The 22,544-nt window shown below is 53.2% G+C and overlaps 2 protein-coding genes across 11 annotated transcripts in view; one reads left to right on the top strand and one right to left on the bottom strand.

The window, feature by feature from the left end:
* The first annotated feature begins 5,180 nt into the window (after window positions 1–5,180).
* Dgkq (diacylglycerol kinase theta) lies at window positions 5,181–20,182 on the top strand. 4 transcript variants are annotated; one of them, XM_029567667.1, is made up of 23 exons: window positions 5,181–5,561; window positions 8,016–8,095; window positions 10,237–10,336; window positions 10,679–10,718; window positions 10,797–10,922; window positions 11,166–11,319; window positions 11,396–11,470; window positions 11,550–11,650; window positions 11,825–12,033; window positions 12,115–12,205; window positions 12,333–12,387; window positions 12,598–12,659; window positions 12,964–13,114; window positions 13,491–13,529; window positions 14,212–14,327; window positions 16,502–16,653; window positions 16,946–17,094; window positions 17,206–17,381; window positions 17,689–17,789; window positions 18,064–18,210; window positions 18,300–18,411; window positions 18,492–18,644; window positions 19,009–20,182. In XM_029567667.1, the coding sequence occupies exons 6-23, from the start codon at window positions 11,226–11,228 to the stop codon at window positions 19,108–19,110; spliced, it is 2,085 nt and encodes a 694-aa protein (XP_029423527.1). In that variant the 5' UTR covers window positions 5,181–5,561; window positions 8,016–8,095; window positions 10,237–10,336; window positions 10,679–10,718; window positions 10,797–10,922; window positions 11,166–11,225; the 3' UTR covers window positions 19,111–20,182. The 4 variants fall into 4 exon arrangements, with proteins under 4 accessions (XP_029423527.1, XP_008840011.1, XP_029423525.1 ...); XM_008841789.3 differs by having other exon boundaries at window positions 10,633–10,718; XM_029567665.1 differs by having other exon boundaries at window positions 5,204–5,561; window positions 10,633–10,718; window positions 18,879–20,182.
* A 1,026-nt stretch (window positions 20,183–21,208) lies between these two features.
* Window positions 21,209–22,544, bottom strand: part of Tmem175 (transmembrane protein 175) — a 30,028-nt gene continuing 28,692 nt past the window's right edge. For 5 of the 7 annotated variants that reach the window (XM_008841793.3, XM_008841791.3, XM_008841796.3 and 2 more), the window contains one exon: window positions 21,209–22,062. In XM_008841793.3, the coding sequence (XP_008840015.1) occupies window positions 21,360–22,062 (703 nt within the window). In that variant the 3' untranslated portion in view covers window positions 21,209–21,359. The remainder of the gene's footprint in view (window positions 22,063–22,544) is intronic. The other 2 variants (XM_008841794.3, XM_008841795.3) reach the window with 2 other exon arrangements.

The following is a 22,544-nucleotide window of genomic DNA, read 5'->3' as shown; positions in this document are numbered from 1 at the left end:
TGGACTGGCCTGGGAGCCTGGCCCAGAAAAGTTTCTGGTCTAGGGCAGCTGGTGGCCATGCCACCCAGAGATGCAAAGGCAGATGGGGTGGGAAGAGGCCCCACGGACTCCTAGGGACTTCACTGAGGATCTGGGTTGGTCTGGATGCAAAAGATCAGAAAGAGGAAAGGTCAGCCCGCTCCCCATGTCCCAGAAAGAGGCTGGTGGGTTGTGCACACCCAGGAAGCAGGATGTGAGGGCAGGGCCAGGCCCAGGGGGCTCCTGAGGTCCAGAGAAGGCACTATGTTGGTCTGGATGAAAAAGATCAGGAAGCATTATTGGTTCCCCAGGTGTCTAGGGCCCCAAGACAAGGAATGGGGCAGGGCCCAAACTAGGAGGAGAGAACAGCAGGGGAGATGGGGGGGTGAATGGGGCTTGGGGAGTCAAGGTGCGGAGGGCGCAATGGACTTACCCTGGAGAGAGGCCTGCAGGTAGGAGAGAGGCCTGCGGTGGTCCTCCCAGCCACCTTTTTTTGTGTGGACAAGTTGTCCTTTAACAGCATTAGGTCACTGGATAGCTAATATTCCCACCCCAGATCCATTCTGGCTCTCTGAGATATAAGTGTGTGGTTAACCACTCTCTACTGAAAAGGAGCTCGAAGTGACCTGCAAGAAGACCCATGGGCCCTTGGCAGAAGGGAAAGTCTGATCACTTAGACATGGAGCCAGGAACACCATAAGCCACCTCTGCAGATAACAGTGAAGGACTACAGCCTCCAGGACTTGGAGGACTGCCCTGCTGGGGGAAGGTATGACCTTCAAAGCAACCCCCCATCCTAAATCTGCAAATTCCCTAAATGTGTTTATGTCCCCCAAATCAACACCATTGTGCTTTGATTCAAGGTCATGCTATTATAAGTTGCGGACATGTAGGTTCCTGCTGCTTGTGTCTGCTCCTCCTCTGTCTCTGCAGTGTCTCTGCAGTCTTTTTTGAGACAGAATCTCCCTGTAGCCCCAGCTGGCCTGGAAGAGAGATCTGTCTGCCTCTGCCTCCTGAGTGTGCATGCTACCATACCTGGCCCTCCCATGATATTCTTACAGAGAAAAGACAAGTGTTAGAGAAAGTTCATTTGGTGTGAGTGCCAACACTGTGGGTCCACAGAAGAAGGTAATGAATTACACTCTATGTTAAATTGTAAACAAGGTGTCTGTAAGTAGAAACACATAGGAAACAAGGTTATTTGTCAATCAAGTACCAGAGCTGACCAGGCTGGCAGAACCCAACTACCCCAAGAGCAGTGGTGCAGCACTCCCTTCAGGGTCTGCAGTGATCTGTCTGTATTAGTTACTTTTCTGCTGCTGTGACAAAAATTATGACCAAGGCAACTTATAGAAGAATTTATTGGGTTTAAGGTTCCAGAGGGATTAAGAGTCCATTATGGTAGGAAGGGATGGCAAGAGGCAATCAGCAGCACAGAACATAAAGCTCAGTGCTCACGTCTTCAATCAGGCACAGGAAGCAGAGAGAACAAACCTGGAAATGAGCACAGCTAAAGCCCACCCCCAGTGAATGCTTCCTCCAGCAGGGCCACACCTAAACCTCCCAAAACAGAGTCACCAACTGTGAACAAAGTGCTCCAATACTTGGAGCCTATGAAGAACAGTCTCATTCAAACCACCACACTGTCTGTGTTGGTCTTTAGGACCAGAACTACCATAGGTAATAAGCACCAGCTGCAAGTTACCTGAGGACCCTGCAAAGCATCTAAAAAGCTCCTACAAGCCAATGAGAACAGAAGATCCAGCAGAAAACAGCAATATGTGTGAGGGTCTCACCACAGAGCCAGAACTGGCAGGAACTGTTATGGATGAAGCCCCTCTGCCATCAGATATAGCCCTGTAATCTGACCAGAGGGAATGGAATGCAAACTGGAGAGTCCAGAGCCCACAGAGTGTGCAACAGAGGAAGTCTCCCACAGAACCAGTAGGAGTATCCATTTTAATTTCTGTGTGGATGTCAGGAAAATGGTTTAGCATTATTTCCTGAAGTGAATGTGATGTGCTGTGCCATCTCATGTACCACTCCAGCCATGAGGGTATCTAGGCATGGGGCATGTAGGCACATGGACAGAATGTTCATGAAGCACTATTCATAAAAGTCAAAATTTGGTGGTAAACCTGAGTCCATTGGCAGTAGAATAAACAAGAGTATACACAGTACCTACAGTAAGATGCACACTTACTACACAATTTAATTTGCAGAAAAAGTTAAAAAGCTCCATGGAACCCACCAGCAAAACAAGAGGAAAAAGCCAACAGTACAACACGCTGGTTCCATTGCTGCTAGTTCATGAAGGCAGTGTAGCCAACCAGGCTGTTCTAGGGCAGTCATAACCAGACAACACAGAGTGGGGCTTAATCCACAGAAATGTATCGTCTCACATTTCTGGAGGCTGGAGGATCAAGGTACTAGGGGCCCGTTCCTTCTGAGGCTGTGAGGGAGAACTTGTCCAGCCCCTCCCCATCCCAGCTCCTGGATTGCTGGAAACCCCTGGTGTTGCTTGGCATCACCCTGACCTCTGCCTCCATATGGTGTTCTCCCTATTGTTTGTGTCCAAATTTTCCCTTCTTATAATGACCCCAGTCCTGTTGGAACAGGGCCACCACAATGACCTCATTTTAACTTGATTTTCTCTGTAAAGCCCCCATCTCTACCTCATATTTTACAGCACTGAGGGTTAGAAATCCAATATATGGTCACAGGGGTTACAATTTCACCATAATGGTACAGGGTAGTTTCCTCAGGGAGCAGAATCTGACCATGCCAGGAACTGATTCTAGACCTGCAGCCTCCAGAACTGAAGGCCTGCTGTTTAAATTGCCCAGTAAATAGAATTGTGTTATGAAGTCTGAGCTAAGACAGTAATGAATACGATGAGAGAGACAAATGCTCAGACCAGTGGCGCCAAGAGTCTTAAGGAGCCTGCGCAAGGAAGACTGACCACCCAAAGTTGTCATAGATGCTGGAAGAGGCAGAACCCAGGGGTGGATGCTGTTTTCAGGCAGATGTCTAAAGTGTTAAGACATCTTCCACAACAAGCTGCTCAGTGTTCTGGAAGACATTCTAGTGAATTCTAGGTTCAAGATGGAAGTATTATTAATTTTGCTGGATCAGAAAATAGAGTTCTGCAGGAATGGCCAAATGTAGGTTTTCCTCTTCAAGATGGCTCCCATGCACTCCACTTTCTACTGAGTGGAGAAAAGAAAATCCTTGAATACTGCCCCTCTGTGCTGGATAGCTTTGGTGTCAACTTGACACACCTGGGTTGAGGGAGCCTCAATTGGGGAATTTCCTCTATTGGACTGGCCTGTGGCTATGTCTGAAGGGCATCTTCTAAATGAGTGATGTGGGAGGGCCCAGCCCACTGTGGGTGGTGCCACCCCTGGGCAGGTGGGCCTGTGTTACATAAGAAAGCAGGCTGAGCAGGGGCCAGGGAGCAAGCCAGTAAGCAGCGTTCCTCCATGGCCTGTGCTCCAGCTCCTGCCTCCATGTTCCTGCCCTGAGTTCCTACCTTAGGCTCCCTGATGAACTGTAACCTGGGAGATGTAAGTTGAATAAAACTTTTCCTCCCCAAGTTGGTATTGGTCAGAATGTTTTTTCACAGCAATGAAGAAACAGACTAGGACACCCTCCTTAGATGTTGGCTGCAGTATGTGAGTGGACTTCAGTGAACCTCTACCTCTTTCTGGTCTCTATGGATGGAGCTCTGGCTGAGGGCAGGTCTAGGCTGTGATCTGGTTGAAGCCAGAGGCAGGTGCTGAGAAGGGTGGAGACTCATGGTCCTCCCACTAGCCAGCTAGTGGGGTCCAAAAGAGTCTGAGGGCAGCACTGTGGGGATGCTGAACTGAAAAATCCCTGGGAAAAGGGTGTCTTTTCTTTTTCTTGAGCTCTCTCTGTTAGCCAAGCATCTGCACCGGCTGTTTCCTTGCCTGGATGCATTTCCTGAATCCTGATCACTTGATCCAGTCTCCTCCATCCATAGGCCAGTGGCTACTCTTGGCTTGTTCATACTTCAGTCTGTGGTCTATCTGCCTCAGAAGCGGCTTCAGGAGAGCAGGCTGCATCCCCAGCAACCTGGGCCTGCCCACAGCTGATGCTTCAGTGGGGAGTGAGTCTTACAGTGATGGAGAACCAAGTCTCTCCCCATTTCCCAGTCCTGGACCACCATCTTCCTGGGTACAAGCCAGTCACCTTGAGCAAGACCCTCCAAGATCAGGCTTCCCTCTCAGAGCTTCTAGTATCTTCCCAGGCTTCTTTTCTTCAGTGGCCCTGCCCTGGGGATGTTATCTTCCCCTTTACGGTTCCCCTGCCAGTATTTCCTTACCCCTAGACCTTCTCTGCTGTACTGGGCCTGCAGGTCACTACTGTGGCCAGTAGGGGCCTGGCTTCTAGGAGCTCTTTGGACCACCATGCCAATAGGGTCTTCCCAACTCCAACCAAGGGCAGGCCCAACAGAAGCAGAAGCAGAGTGATTGCAACCCCCAAAGTCACAGGCACCATCTGGACAAGACAGTCATGGTTACTGTGCTCCTTCCCCCAGTGCAGGTCCTCAAAGACCTGGGAATGCACTGGGGGAGAGTACTGGCCAAGCGGTAAGAACTACACGAGGTCTAGCTGAAGAACCCAACTAGCTGTGAGTGTTCCCATACAGGTTCTCCCCCGCTTAGCTGCGGGACCCGCTACCCCATACCCATGGAATAGCGCATACCCTGCTTCCAAGGGACGGTAGGGGTCCAGGGCAGCCCCGATGCAAACTCCACCCCTCTCTTGCTCTTCTCCCCATTCTGGACGCCTGGGGGGTCCCTTGGCTTGGCCCAACGACCCACCCGGGCAGTGCCACTTCTCGCAGAGATCCAAGTCTCAAGTGTGAGGGGTTCGTCTGTGCTACCCCAGTCTCAACATCATAGGAGCAAAGGCCTCGTTCCAGTGTCCAAGACCGTCCGTGGGGAAATCCGGTCCATTCCCTGGCTTGCCCCTGGCGTTGGCGGTCAGATCCTACGCACGCAGCCATCCCGCCCCTCCGCGTGGTGAAGCTCTGATCCAGACTCCGGACCCCACGCCCCCGAAGGCGAACCCCCAAAGGCCCCTCCTCCTCCCGCAGCACCGCCCCTCGCGAGCCCCGGCCAGGCGCTGCATTCGGGCTCCTCCCCCTGGAGCCTGCGCAGCGGGCCGAGCGGGCGGAAGGCAGTCCCGGTGCCGCTGCGGGCCCTGTTCCCTGGCGTGGACCCGGCTTCGGCGCGCTGCCCGGGCTCGGGCGCTTGGGTCGGGGATGGCGGCGGCAGCCGAGCCCGGGACCCAGGCCTTACCGGGCAGCGGCGCCCCACGTCTCGGCAGTCCAGCCCACAGCCCGGTGCCGGGCACCGGCGGCCGTGCACGCCCGGCGTCAGGGCCCGAGCGGACGGGCAGAACCACCGGTCCCGCGGTGCCGGGCCACAGCTTCCGCAAGGTGACGCTCACCAAGCCCACCTTCTGCCACCTCTGCTCCGACTTCATCTGGGGGCTGGCCGGCTTCCTGTGCGACGGTGAGAACCCGCCCCGCGTCCTGAGGCCGCTCCCGGGAGCTCCTGCCGCCCGCCACGGGACACGGCCCTGACCTTTGAGCTCTGTCCTTCCCGGCAGTGGCCTTGGGAACAGGCCCTCGTCCGAGTAGGACCTCCCCGTGGAGGTGGGGAAGAGGGGTGTCCCACGGCTGGCCCTCCTGGCCTGGGATCTCCTGGGTCCCTCGTGGGAGGTGGAGGCCATGTCGCCACAGTGAATACTATGGTTGGGATGCTGCAAGAGGCCGAGTGTGTGTTCAGGTAGTTACTGGGTCTGGGCTTAGAGATACGAAGGTCGGACTGAGACTGAGCCCTGAGGTGGTATGGCTCAGGGTCCCCATGCCTGCCTTTCTCAGTAGCCGGGGCAGCAGGAAGGGACAAGCAGGGCAGGCCTGGTCTGTGGGTCCGGGTCATTCTTGTCCTGAGCGCATGCTGCTGCACAGAGGGACTGAATGCTGACTCTGCCCAGGCCCAAGTGCGTGGGGAGGTAGGCCCAGCCTTCCTTCTAGGTGTGGCATGTCTCAACACAGCCCTCACCTAGTTGCCAAGCCGGCTGGGCTGGGCAGAGGATGGTGCTCCTTCGTCTGCCTCCCTGGTAAATCTACAGCTGGCCCTTTTCTTGTCCATCTTGTGAGGAGGCAGGTACTGAGACCAACACGTGCACTCTGTAGTGGATGTGGGCCTTTGACAGTGTGTCTTGGCCAGGAACTGAAGATAGGACCAGCTGAGGAGTCTCTGCTCTGTTCAGGAAGACAGGCTTGTGTTCTGGGCAGGACCACTGACGGCAAGGCCCCTCAGACTGGGGTCCCTTCTGCTTACTGGGATAATGAGGTCGTCATGACTCTTCAGGGCCTGCTGGCATAGGAGTGGTCACCGGGGTTTCTCTGTCGTATCAGAAATATTAGTCTGCCCCACCTGCCCTCTGGTAATATCAGAGTTCTGTTGATGTGGAGGCCCTGAATGTGGTGAGTGAGTTAGCTACAGGTCTGAAGCTAGACCCCGTGACCATACAAAGGTGGGATAGACAGGGCTTCAGATAGAAGGCTCCTCCCCTGATTCAAGGCACAAGAAAGCAGAACTCCAAGTCTGAGTCTTACCTCTCTGGAGGTAAAGACAGTGATGGTAGAGCTACAGATCCGAGGATAGACCTAGGATCCCTGTAGAACTGAGGAATATGAAGGTAAGGACTTGAAATCTAAGGCTAGGCTTCAGTTACCCCTCGCAGATATGGTCCCTGGGGCTCTAGGTCTGTTGGTTCAGGAAGCCTAAGCACAATCCTTGGACATAGCAGTCCATGAAATCTAGTCTGCAGGTGAGGATGCAGCACCACTACTAGGCAGCATCTATGAGGAATGGGCTGGGACTCCAGCAGATAGCCTGGCAAGGGTGTGGGCAGAGGCCCTCCCCTTGTAAGAGTACATAAGGTATGGGGTGAGCAGGCATTGCCTCTACCCACAGAGGAGGCAGCTGGCAACACCCAAGGTGGAGTGCATTGGGTGTCTAAGGGAGAACTCCTGTTGGGTCACAACTTTCTTTCTCATCTGCTTTTCTTACCAGACTCTAGCCTCCTTCCAGTAGTTATCTCTAGAGCAACCCATGGAAAACCTGTTCCCTTCTAGGACTGAGGTGGTTGGGGTCTCAGCAGGAAGGAGGTACCAGCTGGGGGCCCCCTGCTTAGGCTCTTGTACCTTGGACTGTCTTAGTGGTTATGTCCCTCTGCTTCTGTAGTTTTGTCCACTTATCCCACCTGTGAAGCCCAGCCTAGGCCCATGACTCTCTTGTCCAGTCTTGGCTCTGATGTACTACCACAGACTGCTTGCTTTTCTATGCATCTCCAAGTCTGTCTTGCTGTTGAGCCTTTGTGCTGAGGCCTGGGAGCAGGTTGTGTCCTTCCCCTACCTGTTTCCCCCACTCCCAACCAAATGTGAGTCACATGTCCTAGGTCCCTCCCACAGTGATTCAAGTGCACACTGCCTTTGCAGGCTCAGCTCTCTGCTCTCTGGTGGTTGTAGGGATATGGGAGAGTTGGGTCAGTGTGAAGGGTATAAGCTACTCCCAGTACAGCAGGGCACACTTATCACCCCCCATCATGGTCATAGTATCAGACCCCTGGGCTCTTGAGGATGAGCATGGGGCTTATAGTGCCCATGGTCTTGTTGCCTGCCTTGATAACAGTGGGGATGACAGGAATGGCAACCCTGCCCACTAAGTGGCAAAGGTTGGGGTGCCACAATGACTGACTCAGCCCAAGAACTGTCCCCATCAGCTCTGGCAGAGTGACCCTGCTATGATGTGCTCTGAGCCCTGTTGTGGAATGCAGATGTCCAGTGGTCCTTGGTCCTGCTGGCCAAGGCTAAGCCTTAGGACCTCTCACCTCCTGGACCAGCCAGAGGCTGCCTGGCAAGATGGGACTCACTCACACAGCTCTCCTCCCTGCAGTTTGCAACTTCATGGCCCATGAGAAGTGCCTGAAGCAGGTGAAGACCCCATGCACAAGCATCGCGCCCAGCCTAGTGCGGGTGAGTGTGGGGTCAGTGCACATGGCTCTCATAGGATCAAGTACTCACTCAAGCTGTCCTTTGTATTGTCAGTTTAGCCATACTATGATTAGGAAGCAAAGAGCAGAGTCCTGCTCTTGATCAAAAGGAAGGATCTGTTGATGAGCTGAGCACCCTTGGTAGATCTCCAGGGAACTATGCTGAGAAAAGTCAATGTCAGAAGACACATACTGTATGATTAGTCCATGGAAAACCCTGAATGAAGAAACCAGAGGAACACAGATAGGAGGGTTCAAGGGTAAGGAAGTAGATGTAGCTACAGATGGCCCAAATTGGCCAGGTGTGGTGATGCATAACTTTAATTCCAGCACTCAGGTGGCAGAGACAGGCAAATGTGTGTGAGTTCAAGGCCAGCCTAGTCTTCATAGCAAGTTCCAGGCCAGCTAGGGCTACAGGGGACCCTGTCTCAAAAAGACAAATAAACAAAAGGGCCAAATGAAGGGTCCTGGAGGCTGGATGTTCTGCCTCATCTGCTCTGCTCTTAGTGCCCTGGCTGTGACATTGACTAGTTTTGCAAGCTGTCACCACTGGAAACTGGGTAAAGAGCACGGGGGACCTCTGGATTCTTTCTCACAAATGCACACCAACCTTTAGAGATCATAACAAGCTTATAGAAAAACAGGAGGGGCTGGAGAGATGACTCAGCGGTTAAGAGCACTGACTTGCTCTTGCAGAGGACCCAGGTTCGATTCCCAGCACCCATGTGGCAGCTATGAACCGTCTTTAACTTCAGTTCCAGGGGAATCCGAAGCCCTCTTCTGATCTCTGCGGCATTGCACGACACAGGTGCACTCACATGCAGGCAATACACTCATACACATAAAAACAATTATATATATATATATATATATATGGATTTTTTTTTTTTAAAGCACACAGTTCAGAGCCTTAGAACTGGAGTAGGTTTTGGCCATTGACCTCCCTTTACATGGCTCTGGTTAGGGTAGTGAGGTTCCTGCAGGGCAGATTTCCCTTCTGTGAGTAATGGCAGCAGTGACAGCAGGATTAAGGAAAAGCTTACAATGGTGAGAACTTTCTGTTCATCAGTTGTCCGCCTCACCTGCATACTGTGGTTCCCCATCATACCCCCATTCACTTCCCTACTCTCCTCCATAGCTGGGGGTGGGACCCGCCTGCTAGTGTAGGCAAATAGAGCTCAGAGCAGCAGAGCTGTGTGTGAGCTGGCCTTCTGCATGCAGGAGATGAGAAGTGAGGCCAGTATGCTCACCTACTGCTGAACCATGCATGTCTAGCTGTGTTGACTGCCCTGCAGCATTTGATGCTGTGGTGGGGGACTTGATTACAGGTGTGGATGTAAAAGGATCTAAGGATGCTGGTGCATGAGGCTATTGTTTTCTAAAGATGATCTTAATCCTTTCTCCTTTTTTACTTAAACATGAAAATACAAGTAATGATTTCAAATATATGCCTGATCAAGGGTCAGTGGATATAGATCCTTAAAAAGAAAATAAAAATGATCTGCCATTCTGACATGCCCACCATTGCCCTCCTAGTGTTCAGTCTTTCTATATATTCTCTTTATTGAACTGCTTTAAGTCTCAGGATGAGGACAAATCAATTGAAGACCCGATCCTTCCCATCTACTCTCATGGGAAGGCAACTTGCCATCACGTGTTCACAGTAGCTGTGATTGCCTCCCAGAGGGCAGATGTAGAGTGTGTGTGGTGGTGGGGGGGGTGTCTTGGGGGTAGCGGATGTTAGAAGCTCCTGATTCTGACAGGACAAATGCCTAGCAGTTAACAGCCTAGCTGGCCTGTGGAGGGAGGAATGGGTGGCAAGTGGGCTTCCTTCACCTGTGTTTATAGTACTGTGAGTATGAAGTTACAGAGCCCTTTCCCTGCTTACCTGCCTTACAGTCAGCCAGGCTAGTCCAGTCTAGGTCTTCTGGTAGCACAGGTGAATCAGGGGTGGGCACTCCCCAGCAGGATCTGACCTGCAGACTTAAGAGGTGAAGAGGAAGGAGCGACCTTCTGCCTGAGCAGCCACCAGCAGGTGATGCTGGACCAGTCCAAGAAGGGCCGTTAGGGATGAGGGTGCAGGGTCAAGCAGGCCCAAGTCTGAAGCTTGCTCTGCCCCTGCAGGTCCCTGTAGCCCACTGCTTTGGCCCCCTTGGGCTCTACAAGCGCAAGTTCTGCGTGGTCTGCCGTAAAGGCCTGGAGGCACCTGCACTCCGCTGTGAAGGTACCACTGGGCCTGTGGCCCTCTTGGGCTTGAGTTCCTCACCCAAGGGACCTGGTCTCTGTTGCCCAGGGTAGTCTAGCTTTCCTCTACCTGTGGTTTGTCAGGGGTGTGGATGGGAGATGCAGGCTTACTTGGGGGCTCCAACTGCAGGGGCCTACCAGGCAGGAAGCAATCAGGCTAAGAAGAAGCTGGTTCAGGATGGCAGGGGTTGGGGTTGGAACCAGCCCAGCTGAGAGATGGGTGAGGAGGGAGGGCAGGGGTGCAGCAAGAGGCCCCTAACCCTGCCCACCCCCCAGTGTGTGAGCTGCACGTTCACCCCGACTGTGTGCCCTTCGCCTGCAGCGACTGCCGTCAGTGCCATCAGGATGGACACCAGGACCATGTGAGTGTGCAGGTGTTGGGACACAAGCAGGTTTGGTGGGGGTAGGCTGGCTGAGCTGCTGACTGCCCCCCTCCCCAGGACACGTACCACCACCACTGGCGGGAGGGGAACCTTCCTTCTGGTGCACGCTGTGAGGTCTGTAGGAAGACTTGCGGTTCCTCAGATGTGCTGGCTGGTGTGCACTGCGAGTGGTGTGGTGTCCAGGTGGGCATGGGGATGGGATGAGAGGTGGGGCCCTGGGTGTGGGACAAGAGAGATGCAGCAGTCAGGTGGGGGTGGGCCCTCTGACAGGGTTTTCAGGTTGTGTGCATCTTGTCATTTCCTGGGCTATGGGGTGGAGTGATACCTCTGGCTTTGTGCACCATCCTGGTGGGTGCTCAGCCTGGTGTAGGCAGAGTTTGCTGGCTTCCTGCCCAGGTCACCAGAGTTACACCCATGTTCCCCCAGGCCCACTCAGTGTGCTCCACAGCATTGGCACCTGAGTGCACATTTGGACGTTTACGCTCCATGGTCCTGCCTCCTGCATGTGTGCGCCTGTTGTCACGAAACTTCAGCAAGATGCACTGCTTTCGAATACCTGAGACCTTGACCTTGGAGCTTGGTGAGGCAGAGAGGTGGGCCTAGGGTGTGTCCTGGCTGGGTCAGGCACTGAGTAGAAGGACCTATGCATCCTACAGGTGATGGGGATGATGGCCTAGATGGAAGTGCTGCCACAGGCACAGGCAGAGAGGTGCTGACAGTTGCAGAATCCAGTAAGTTGCCCCTACCTAGCCACCTTGTTCCATTCAATCCCAGATCTCTCAGATTCTCAGCTGCTCCCCTCTGGCCCAGGCAAACAGATCCTGAAGATCTTTGATGGCAATGACTCCATGAGGAAAAACCAGTTCCGTCTGGTTACAGTTTCTCGTCTGGCCAGGAATGAGGAGGTGATGGTAAGAATGAACTCACAGAGGGCTGGGGCATCTATGAGGCCCAATGTCACCATTTCTGGGCCCCCTGTTCTCCTGGCCCTTCACACCTAGCCTCTCACCTGGCTTCCCCATACTTTCCTCCTTTACCTACCTGTCTCTTACCTGCCCCTCTATACCTGGCCCCATGTTCTATAGGAGGCAGCACTGCGGGCCTACTATGTCAGTGATGACCCTAGCGACTTCGAGTTACAGGCTGGTGATACTCCGGTCCTAGAGAAGGCTGCAACAAATGAGGAAGAGGCCAGCAAAGGCTCTGGGCCCCGAGACTCTGTGCCTGAGGCCTGGGTCATCAGGTCTCTGCCTCGTTCCCAGGAAGTCCTGAAAATCTACCCTGGTTGGCTCAAGTGAGACTCAAAGCACAGCATCTGTTGGGGAAGGGGGTGGTTGGGGACCCAAGGCCCCAGCTTTGAGCCTGTCCCCTACAGGGTGGGTGTGGCCTACGTGTCTATCCGTGTGACCCCACAAAGCACAGCACAAGCTGTGATTCGAGAAGTCCTCCCGCTGCTTGGACGCCAGGTATGTACACTCTAGTCCTGCCCATCTTTGAAATCACCTACCCAATGGGCCAGACCACTGTCCCTCTGGGTGTCCTGGATAGATGAGAGTTTATCCCTAGGCCTGACATTCCACCCCTGCTGCATAGGCTGAGAATCTGGAGAGCTTCCAGCTGGTTGAAGTGCTCATGGGCAGTAGGCAAGGTGAGTGGGTTGCGTTCTGTAGGCCCTTGCATGTAGCAGGCATGGACTTGCTGCCTTGGGAGGCCCACCAGGACACTGGGGCCAGACGCTGCCCTTCTGACAAGTCCCACCTGGTTCCACCTGCATCCCCACGTGCCCCAGGGACTCAGAGCACCTGTTTGTGGAGGGGAGGAGCCCAGTGCTGACAGACTGTGCCTCTCAACCCTGTAGTCCAGCGGACAGTGCTGGCAGATGAGGAACTTCTGCTTGACCGGCTTCGGGACATCCGGCAGGTCAGTGGATGTGGACAACAGCTCCAAGGGAGCTGCCAGCCCTTAGCCATGGCTACCCAGGTTGCCCACTCACCTACCCACCTCAGAGGGGGATCTGTCTCCAGATACTGTATCTTCCCTAGTCGGCAGATGATGTCCCTAGCTGGCAGTACCCTCCACAACATGTCACCTGTCTCCAGCTTGGGGGCTGGCCTTGAGCCTTAACAGTACCCAAGTCAGTTCACTGCAGAACTAGGTAGGAAGGGTGGAGGGGCTTTACTGACACTGCTGGCCAGTATCCCTCATTCCTGCTCTCTCTCTATAGATATCTGTGCGCCAGGTGAGCCAGACGCGGTTCTACGTGGCTGAGAGCAGGGCCATGGCCCCACGTGTCTCCCTATTTGTGGGCGGTCTGCCACCTGGCCTGTCCCCCCAGGATTACAGCAACCTACTGCATGAGGCCATGGCCACAAAAGGTGTGACCTTGGGCTAGCCAGGGCTCCGACTGGGAGAGGGTCCTGACTGGGCATTGGGGCTGTGGTGCCAGGCCTGCCTTTTCATGTACCAGCTGAAGCCCAAGTATAGTTCCCACTGCAAACCAGCTGATGTTATCTCCTCTGAAGGGCCTCTGCTCCCTCCTCTTCTCCCTCAAAGTACTTGGTTTCTATTCCCTCTGGAATTCAGGTGTTAGGGATCTTGTTCTGGAGTAGGGCATGGGCTGGCCCCAAAGACTAGGTCAGGACTGTCTGGATGTACCCTGGATGTGGATGCCCTCAGGGGGAGGCTGGCCCCTGATGGGGAGGTCAGGTCTGGGCCTCAGCATACCACCCTGACTGCAACCTGTCTATGCAGCTGCTGTGGTGTCTGTGAGTCACGTCTACTCCTTACAAGGTGAGCTGCTGCCTAATGAATATTACTGTAACGGGGTGGAAGAGCTTGCCCTTCATTCGCTCCTCTAGAGCCACATGCTAGGAATCCTCTCTGGTTTTGTTTCCTGGTTCACATTTTGTTATGGTGTGGCTGAGGCTAGCTGTTTTCTCCAAACCTGGTCATTTCTATGGGCCTACATCTTCCACCGGGGAAGGTTTCAATATGCACTGCCATTCTTCTTTGCATGGACACCCAGAGACCATGTAGTGCTAGTGGGCTTGGGCTTGGGTATGAGAATGTCTGTCAGGATGATGATCCCCATTGCCTACTGCTGGATCCTGACCCCTACCTTCCTCCCTTGGAAGTACTTCTCCGGAAAGGTGACCCCTCAGTGTGGATGGTACCTTTGGTGCACTGACCTGAGCTTCTTGTGGTCAGAGTTAGGGCTGGCACTGGTGGATAAAGTCCTGTCCTAGGTACCCTCATGGGCCTGGTGCATAGGAGAGGCTTTGCTTGGACACCCTGGGGGTGAGTTGTACAGGACAGACCCTGCTCCAAGTGCCTTTTGGGTGGAGTAGATGGGATAATACCTTTCCCTGGGCACCCTTGGTATAGGAAACATAGGACAGACCCCTGCCTGGGTTCATTGTGGGTAGGATGCGTAGGACACCTCCAACCTTGAACTTTGACCCACCTGTGGCAGGTGCAGTAGTGCTGGATGTTACCTGCTTTGCAGAAGCTGAGAGGCTATACATGCTGGCCAGGGACACAGCAGTGCATGGTCGGCCACTGACTGCACTGGTGCTTCCAGACGTGCTGGTGAGTGGTTAGGGTTCTAAGGCCAGCTTAATGCCGCAGAGCATGTCCTCATTGCCAGATGGCTGATAGGAGCCACGGTCATACCTTACAACATCCCAGAATGAACAGGCTGACCAATTTACACCAAAGGATCAGAGGTCAGAGAGTCAGTCCTTGTCCAGGACCGCCCAGAAGGTGAGACCTGATGCTTGGGACCAGGACTGGCTGCATACTCTGGACCACAAGCCACTAACCTATTGGGAACATCACAGGACACAGCTCCCTGTTGCATGGAATGCATGGGGTCCCCACCATGTCTACCTCATTGAAGACCAGGGTGTTCCAACACCCTGCCTTGTCCTCTCTGAGTATGATGCTGGCCCCCCCTCTTATCCAGGTCACCTTATGCCTAGGGTCATCTCTTGAGAGTAGGTAGAACTCCCTAACTTCAGATACTACCCTTACAACCCGGTAATGCCAGGAACAGGTGTACCCAGAGGACGGCACAAGGCAGGGAATGCATGTGTGGAGTGCCAGAAGGCTTTTAGTGTGGGCCCCACAAAGCCACTACAAATGTCCATGGCTGCCTGTCCCCTGAAACTCTGATCCTTGACCTCAGAATCAAGTCCATGAGAAGCAGACTTAAAGAAGAATGAGTTGAGGAGCCTATGGCAAGGAAAGGTGATGGCTACCAGTCCTTGCCACTGCTAATGTGGTCCTTCCCTGGAAATAGCTGTTCCCAGTGTCTGAGGGTATAGGTCAGGGCTTCCTGTCTGTCTACCCTGGTCCTGGCCTCACTCACTGTGACAAAGCTGGATGTGAGACCAATATCTACTTTGCCTGTCAGCTGCTCACCCTGTGGCAGGTGGTTAAGTGGTGAGATCAGGCAGCTCTGCCTGCCCAGTGGATCCTGTGGCTTGAATGTGTTCTTTCTTCAGCCCCTGTGCTGCTTCCCTCCGTGTCTGTACCTGACCTGTTTGTTTCTTGTCACCTACCCAATATAGGCGCCTGAACCAGCCTACTATGTCTGTATTCCCAAGCACTGATTCTTGGGGTTGTATATGGAGAGAATGATTTTTTTTTTTTTTTTTTTTTGGTCTTTTTGAGACAGGGTCTCCCTGTAGCCCCAGCTGTCCTGGAGCTCACTATGTAGACCAGGTTGGCCTTGAACTCACAGAGATCTGCCTGCCTCTGCCTCTCAAGTGTTGGGATTAAAGGCATGTGCCACCACATCTGGCGAGAATGATTTTTTAAAAATATTTTATTTTTATTTTATGTGAATGAGTGTATTGCTTGCATGTATGTGAGTGCACCTGTGTCATGCAGTGCCACGGTGCTCAGAAGAGGGTTTTGGATTCCCCTGGAACTGGAGTTAAGGACAGTTCATAGCTGTCATGTGGGTGCTGGGAATCAAACCCTGGTCCTCTGCAAGAGCAGTCAGTGCTCTTAACCGCTGAACCATCTCTCTAGCCCCAAGAATGATTTTTTTTAAGATATTTTATTATTTTTATTTTATGTGTATGTGTGTATTGCCTGCATGTAGGTAAGTGCACCTGTGTTGTGCAATGCTCAAGGAGGACAGAAGAGACTGTCAGAGCCCCTGGAACTGGAGTTATAGACAGTTGTTAGCTTCCATGGGGGCTGGGATTCGAACCTGGGTCTTCTGTAAGAACAGTCAATATTCTTAACTGCTAAGCCATCTCTCCAGCCCCGGGGAGAATGATTTTTGTCCCATATTCAGCAGGGGATATGTAGCTGCCTTGTAAGCTGAGTTGTCTGGTTGCTATGTGGCAGGTGGGACCTCGAAGCTGCTGACCTCCAAAGGGTGTCTAAGTGGCTTTGCAAGGGCCAGGCCTCAGTTCAGCTGGCTGGTGGTGCCAGGCAGGATCTGTGGGCTTCTGCCATGGATTCTGTGGCTAAGTGGGTGGGAATGGTCCCTTGACAGATGTCACAATGGATATAGCCCTGATCTTTGTGCCTGGAGTTCCTGCCAGCCATCTGCTTATAGGTGGTTCTGTCATAGGAAAGGATATCCTGAGAGGTCAGTAGTGAGGTGGGGATAAGGGTGTGCCCCATTTAGCTTCAGGGAAGGGCTGGCTATGGCTTAGAACACTCAGGATCTGAGGCTAGACACTGCTTACAAGCCCCAGTGGGAGACTTTGACCCCAGCCTAACCCAGTCCCCCAATCTCTCAGCACACGAAGTTGCCTCCTGACTGCTGCCCCCTCCTCGTATTTGTGAACCCCAAGAGTGGGGGCCTCAAGGGCCGAGACCTGCTCTGCAGTTTCCGGAAGCTGCTAAACCCACACCAGGTCTTTGAACTAACCAACGGGGGGCCTCTCCCTGGGTAAGTCTGGGGTTTCCCTGGCATGTGGGAAGAGCACCCTCTACCTGTCTGTGGCCAGTGAGAACTCCAGTTGGGATTCTACTGGAACCGTGGCCAGAGATGGACATCTGAACAGGAAAATCTACCTGTCTGTGGCCAGTGAGAACTCCAGTTGGGATTCTACTGGAACCGTTAAGTCCTCTATGTGGCCAGAGATGGACATCTGAACAGGAAAGGACTGCTCAGGGAAGAATGAGTGGCCAAGTCCTGGACTGGTTAGCTAGCATTTAGCACAACACTATCTCCCATGCAGGTTCCACCTATTCTCCCAGGTACCCTGTTTTCGGGTGCTGGTGTGTGGTGGAGACGGCACTGTGGGTTGGGTGCTTGCTGCCCTGGAGGAGACAAGGCACTGTCTGGCCTGCCCAGAGCCATCTGTGGCCATCCTGCCCCTGGGCACAGGTGGGCTCAGCCATCAACCTGGAAAATGGGGATCTCAGGGATGTCCATACTGTGGGTTTTTTTCAACACTCATGGTGATGTGTAGGTCATGCTGTCTCTTCTGTTTCTCAGGGAATGACCTCGGCCGGGTCCTCCGCTGGGGGGCAGGCTATAGTGGTGAGGACCCATTCTCCGTGCTGGTATCTGTGGATGAAGCTGATGCTGTACTCATGGACCGCTGGACCATCCTGTTGGATGCTCATGAAACTGGTAGTGCAGAGAACAATGTGGACGTGGAGCCCCCAAAGGTACCAGTGTGGCACCTGCTAAGCTCTTGCTTTCATTCCCTTTTTGCTGAAGTGTTCCTTTCCTTCCAGCCTCCCCTGAAAGGTACTAGCACAACCTCTGTAAAAAAGGCCCCTGAAGCAGAGCAGTAGCTTGCTGGTTCAAGTCTGTGGAACTGTGGGTCCTGCCCTCTTGGATGCTGTGGTAGTTGAGCAAAGACTTCTGGGAAGGAAGGGCAACTGTAACAACAGCAGAGTAGAGTTGGAAATGGCTGGCATAATTTGTGACCCTCAGGAGGGGCTGGCCAGCATCTTGATTATGTATCTCTAGATTGTTCAGATGAGTAACTACTGTGGCATTGGCATTGATGCGGAACTCAGCCTAGACTTCCACCAGGCACGGGAAGAGGAGCCTGACAAATTCACAAGCAGGTACTGGGAGGCAGGGCTGGGGGCCAGGCTACTCTCAGCAGTTAGCAGCCTTTATTACCTAAATTTTTTTTTTGCGGGGGGGGGGGGGGTTTGTCTTTGAGACAGGCTCTCCCTGTAGCCCCAGCTGTCCTGGAATTCACTATGTAGACCAGGCTGGCCTCAAACTCACAAAGATCCTCCTGCCTCTGCCTCCCAACTGCTGGGACTAAAGGTGTGCGCCACCATGCCCAGCGTATTACCTGGTAATGGTGGGTGCCTACTTCCCCTCTGACAGGTTCCACAACAAGGGTGTGTATGTACGGGTTGGGCTGCAGAAGATCAGCCACTCCCGAAGCCTACACAAGGAGATACGGCTGCAGGTGGAGCAACAGGAAGTGGAGCTGCCCAGCATTGAAGGTCTCATCTTCATCAACATCCCCAGGTACTGGGGCTGGCTCCCGGAAACCCTGCATAGCTCAGACCTGTGCCTGGCCTGTACCTAATTTGTGTGTTTTCATCTTTTGGGGGCAGTTGGGGCTCAGGGGCTGACCTGTGGGGCTCTGACAGTGACTCAAGATTTGAGAAGCCACGCATGGACGATGGGCTGTTGGAGGTGGTGGGTGTGACAGGTGTCGTGCACATGGTGAGCACTGGCAGGCTGGTGGGCAGGCCCTGTGGAACCCTTTGGGCGCCATTAGCTAGCTCAGCTTCTATCCTGCCCAGGGCCAGGTACAGGGTGGGCTGCGCTCCGGAATCCGCATCGCCCAGGGCTCCTACTTCCGTGTCACACTCCTCAAGGCTACTCCAGTGCAGGTGGATGGTGAGCCCTGGGTTCAGGCCCCAGGGCACATGATCATCTCTGCTACTGCCCCAAAGGTATGCTGGCAAGGCTGAAAGCAGAGGTATGGTGGGCCAGGGCCAGAAGGGCTGAGGCTATGTAAGTGACATAGTGAATGGCTAGTTGGGTCTAGGCCTCAGTCTTCTTAGACTCCAGGTGCTGTGAGGCCCTGGTGGAGGCTGCCAATTCTTCAAGGCCATTGCCCCTCAGTGAAGGAAAGGCCTCTGGCCTTAGGAGAGCAAGAACTGAGGATAATGTTCATTGGACTGCAGGCTGTACCCACTACACAACTTTGCAGTTACTGTCTTCTATGGAGTGGAGCCAGGAAGTACCCTGGAAATCCCGACTGTCAGCTACAATGTCACCCTAGCCCTCTGACCCTCCACCCCTGCCTTGGAACAGGTCCACATGCTGAGGAAGGCCAAGCAGAAGCCCAGGAAGGCTGGAGCCATCAGGGATACCCGAGTGGACACCTTGCCTGCTCCTGAGAGCAATTCTAAATAGACAGGCCAAGATAAGGGATCATACCCACCCAGCCTTTCCCCTCTTCAGCTCTGTTCCAAGTCACACATTGGCTGGCCAGAAGATGGACTTAGTTGTAGCACTGACCATAGCATCTCCCCAGGGCTTGGGATGTTTCCAGCCTGCATTCTTATCCAGTATGTCATGTGGAGACATGGGTGGGTGGGTAGTTGCATTGCTCACTCTACCCTAGTACCAGTACCAGTACCAGTCTATGATAATGGGCATGGAGTTCTGGCTGCTCTGTTTTCTGCACAAGACTGGACCTTACAGGATAATGGGGCTGGCCTTATACCTGAGTCAGTTGCAGAAGCTTCAGGGAAGGGGAGGGAGGACCCAGAGGACACCCTTTCCCTCTCTACCTTAGAGCTTCTTGGGCCCAACAGTACTGGATGCAGGCCGTCCAGGTGGACCTCTGACCTCATTTTGTGTTCTCTAGGCTGTCCCCCTGAATGCTTCTTCAGAGCAGCTAGCCCTATTGGTCCCTGGTCTAGCAGATAGAGAATTCTGCCAGTTTCTCCTGTCCCTACTGGGTGGGTGATATGGCACCTTCCTGTTCCCTGGCCTCAATAATAGACAGCAGCTTGCACATTTGCAAGGTCTGGGCCTGGCTGATGGCCCTGAGTAGACAAGCTGCAACCAGAAAAAGGGGAATCTTTGTTCATCTTGAGGTCAGGTGGATTTAGGCGCCACCCATGCAGTACTTGGAGTGTGGACTGGGCCCAGAGTATCCCTCCTTGTCCTTGAGGTGGTCACCTATCCCCAAAGGGGAGCAGAGTGGGTGGTAACTGGTTGGGGAACATGTAAATAACACCTGCTGGTATAAAGAATGGCTTCAGTGCCCTCAGACTTAACTATAGCACTTTATATACATGCTGTTTGCCAGCCAGCAGCCTTTCCATGTAGGTGTAAAGCTTCTGTTCTGATTTCCACACCCATTGAGGTAACTTTGTTGGCCATGCCTTGTTGGGGGCACCATGCTTACAGAATGAGACAAAGCTGTTTCTTCCATGTGTCTTAAGAATTCACTGTCCCTCAGACCCCTGAAGAAAATGACCAAAAATGAGCTACCTAGCTGGGCCTGCTGGTACAGGACTGTAACCTCAGCTATTCAGGGGACTGTTATCAAGAGGATTGCAAATTCTAGGCCTGCCTGGGCTACACAGCTAAACCCCTTCTTTAGGACATGGCTTAGTGGTAGATAGTGCGAAGCCCTATCCCCAGCCGTGGGTTGGGGAGGACCTATGTGATAGTGTGATGCTCACCCCAAAGAATGGTGCACAGGTCCAGATCCTTCCCTAGTTTTTTGGAACTGAGTTTGTACCATACCCAGGTAGGCTGGGGTATGCCTACTGGCAGCCTCCCAGGGCCATGGTGCCACCCCTCTCCTGCTTCTGCCAAAATTGCACAGACAAATGCATTGACAACCATTTGTGATCTCTGTCTATATGTTCATGTCATTTGCAGTGTTCAAAACAAGTCTTTTGTGATGTAGTTTTCACTCTGATTTCAATTTGTAGGAATTGTTTGTAAATTGCAGTCAGTGTAGTTTGTCCTCTGTATTTAAATGAGATTGTCCCTTTTGTGGGGTATGTCCTGTGCACTGGTCCTGTCTTTGTGTGTAACTTATCACTACCTGAATGTACCTAACATATCCAGGCCAAATACAGTGTGGGCTTTGCTGTCCTGTAACTGCCTTTCATCTTTGTCCTGTAACTGATATGGGGATGGGCAGGACTGGCAGTCTCACCATGGCAGCTCTACACTTGAGATGTCAGCCAACTGGACAGCAGCCTTCCTGCTCAGCCAGCCCAGACTCAGGGAGAAGCAACTGCCCCAAGGCTCCAAGCAGAGCAGTGGCTTATATGTGGCCACATGCAGGTCAGAATAAGGAGTAGGGATGGGCCTCAGATCCTGGCTAGGCCCTGCTGCCTCAAGATCCCACTAACAGCCCCAATAGGCTTGTTCAGGTTAATCAGAGATGATTATACTGGCAGTGTTTAGGGTAAAGAAAATAAATGGGTAAAAGCAGTAAAAGGAGTTACCATGAAACTCCTCACTGCAAAAAGGGAAGTTTTCATACTTTTGAAGTAGATCTTTATATTTCACAATGGAAACAATACCCAGGCCAATGAAACCATAGCTGTAGGGCCACAACCATCCTCTGCTGGGCCATCTTCAGGGAACCCTTTCCAGTCTGCCTGGGATGGACAGGTGTGGCTTCCTTGGTGCTAGCAGGGGGCAGGCAGGAGCTGGGACTGTGCCTCTGGCTCAACCAGGCACGGCTGGGGGTGCCATGGCCGGAGGCCCCACAGGACTTGTAGGGTTGCCAGGGCAAGGCGCACGAGGAGGCGCAGCAGCAGAAAGGCGAAGGGCACCGCGATCTGCATCAGGTGGAAGATGGCAGTGCTGAACCGGCTCAGCAGACAGGTGGCAGCAAAGGCTAGCAGGCTGGCACAGGGGTACAACGCAAGCTTGGCGAACATGAAGGCATGCTCCCGCCCACCAAATCGTACGGCTGGCTGCAGTGTCTCTGCCTGGTGGAGCAGGGCCGCAGTCCAGATGGCAAACTGGAAGATGCTGGCAAAGAAGATGATGGCACAGCTGACACGAACTCGCTCAAGTTCATCACGGGGTTGCCGGGCGAAGGCAGAAGTCTGCTGGTAGGCCAGAGGGAGGCCACCCACAAAGGCCAGTGAGAGTATGTTGAGCAACCCCATGGTCTGTGTGGCCTTCCGGACATGCAGGAAGAGTGAATGGTGGGCAAACCAGAGTAGACCCACTGTGGCGAAGGAGCCGAAGTACGCCAGGAATTGTGGCCCATATGCACCCAAGGCAGTCACGAGGCTGCCGCTGAACTTCTCCTGCACATCCTTGGGATCTGGAACATTGTCCTCACTGGGAAGCATGAACAGATGGCATTTGTCTAACAGCCTTCCAGGGATGACAGACCCAGAGGGGTAGACCAAGCATAACAAAGTAAATTTGACATCAATGATGTGCCTGCTCTAACACATAAAATGTTTTCTACATACTGTTTACATATAATTAGCATACTGGAGTTACCTCTATTCTTCACTCAAATGCAAATTTATCTAGTCCTATATGTTCTTTGTCAACTGGCAGCTCTACTTGCCAGCCAAGGATTGGCAGGCAACTCTCATGATTAATTGGCTAGTGCCAGGCTTCTGAGGGTGGGACATCTACAGGAAGGGTCCCTGCAGCTGTCCTGAGTCAGCAGTCCTGAATCTTGCAGACTGTAGTGGAGGCTACATTCTTGAGCATAGAGCCTGGGGATGGCACCCTAGTACCTGGGTATGAAGGAAATGGCACCTAAGCACTTGCTGCTTCCTTCAATCAGTGGCCAGAGGGAAAGGGAACAGGATGGTAGCAGGAGTCACATGAAGCAAGACCCC

Source organism: Nannospalax galili, unplaced genomic scaffold (assembly GCF_000622305.1).
Source record: "Nannospalax galili isolate Female #2095 unplaced genomic scaffold, S.galili_v1.0 scaffold101, whole genome shotgun sequence".
Taxonomy (NCBI): Eukaryota; Metazoa; Chordata; class Mammalia; order Rodentia; family Spalacidae; genus Nannospalax; species Nannospalax galili.
Note: the sequence above shows the minus strand (reverse complement) of the source record. Positions and strands in the feature narration are given on the sequence as shown.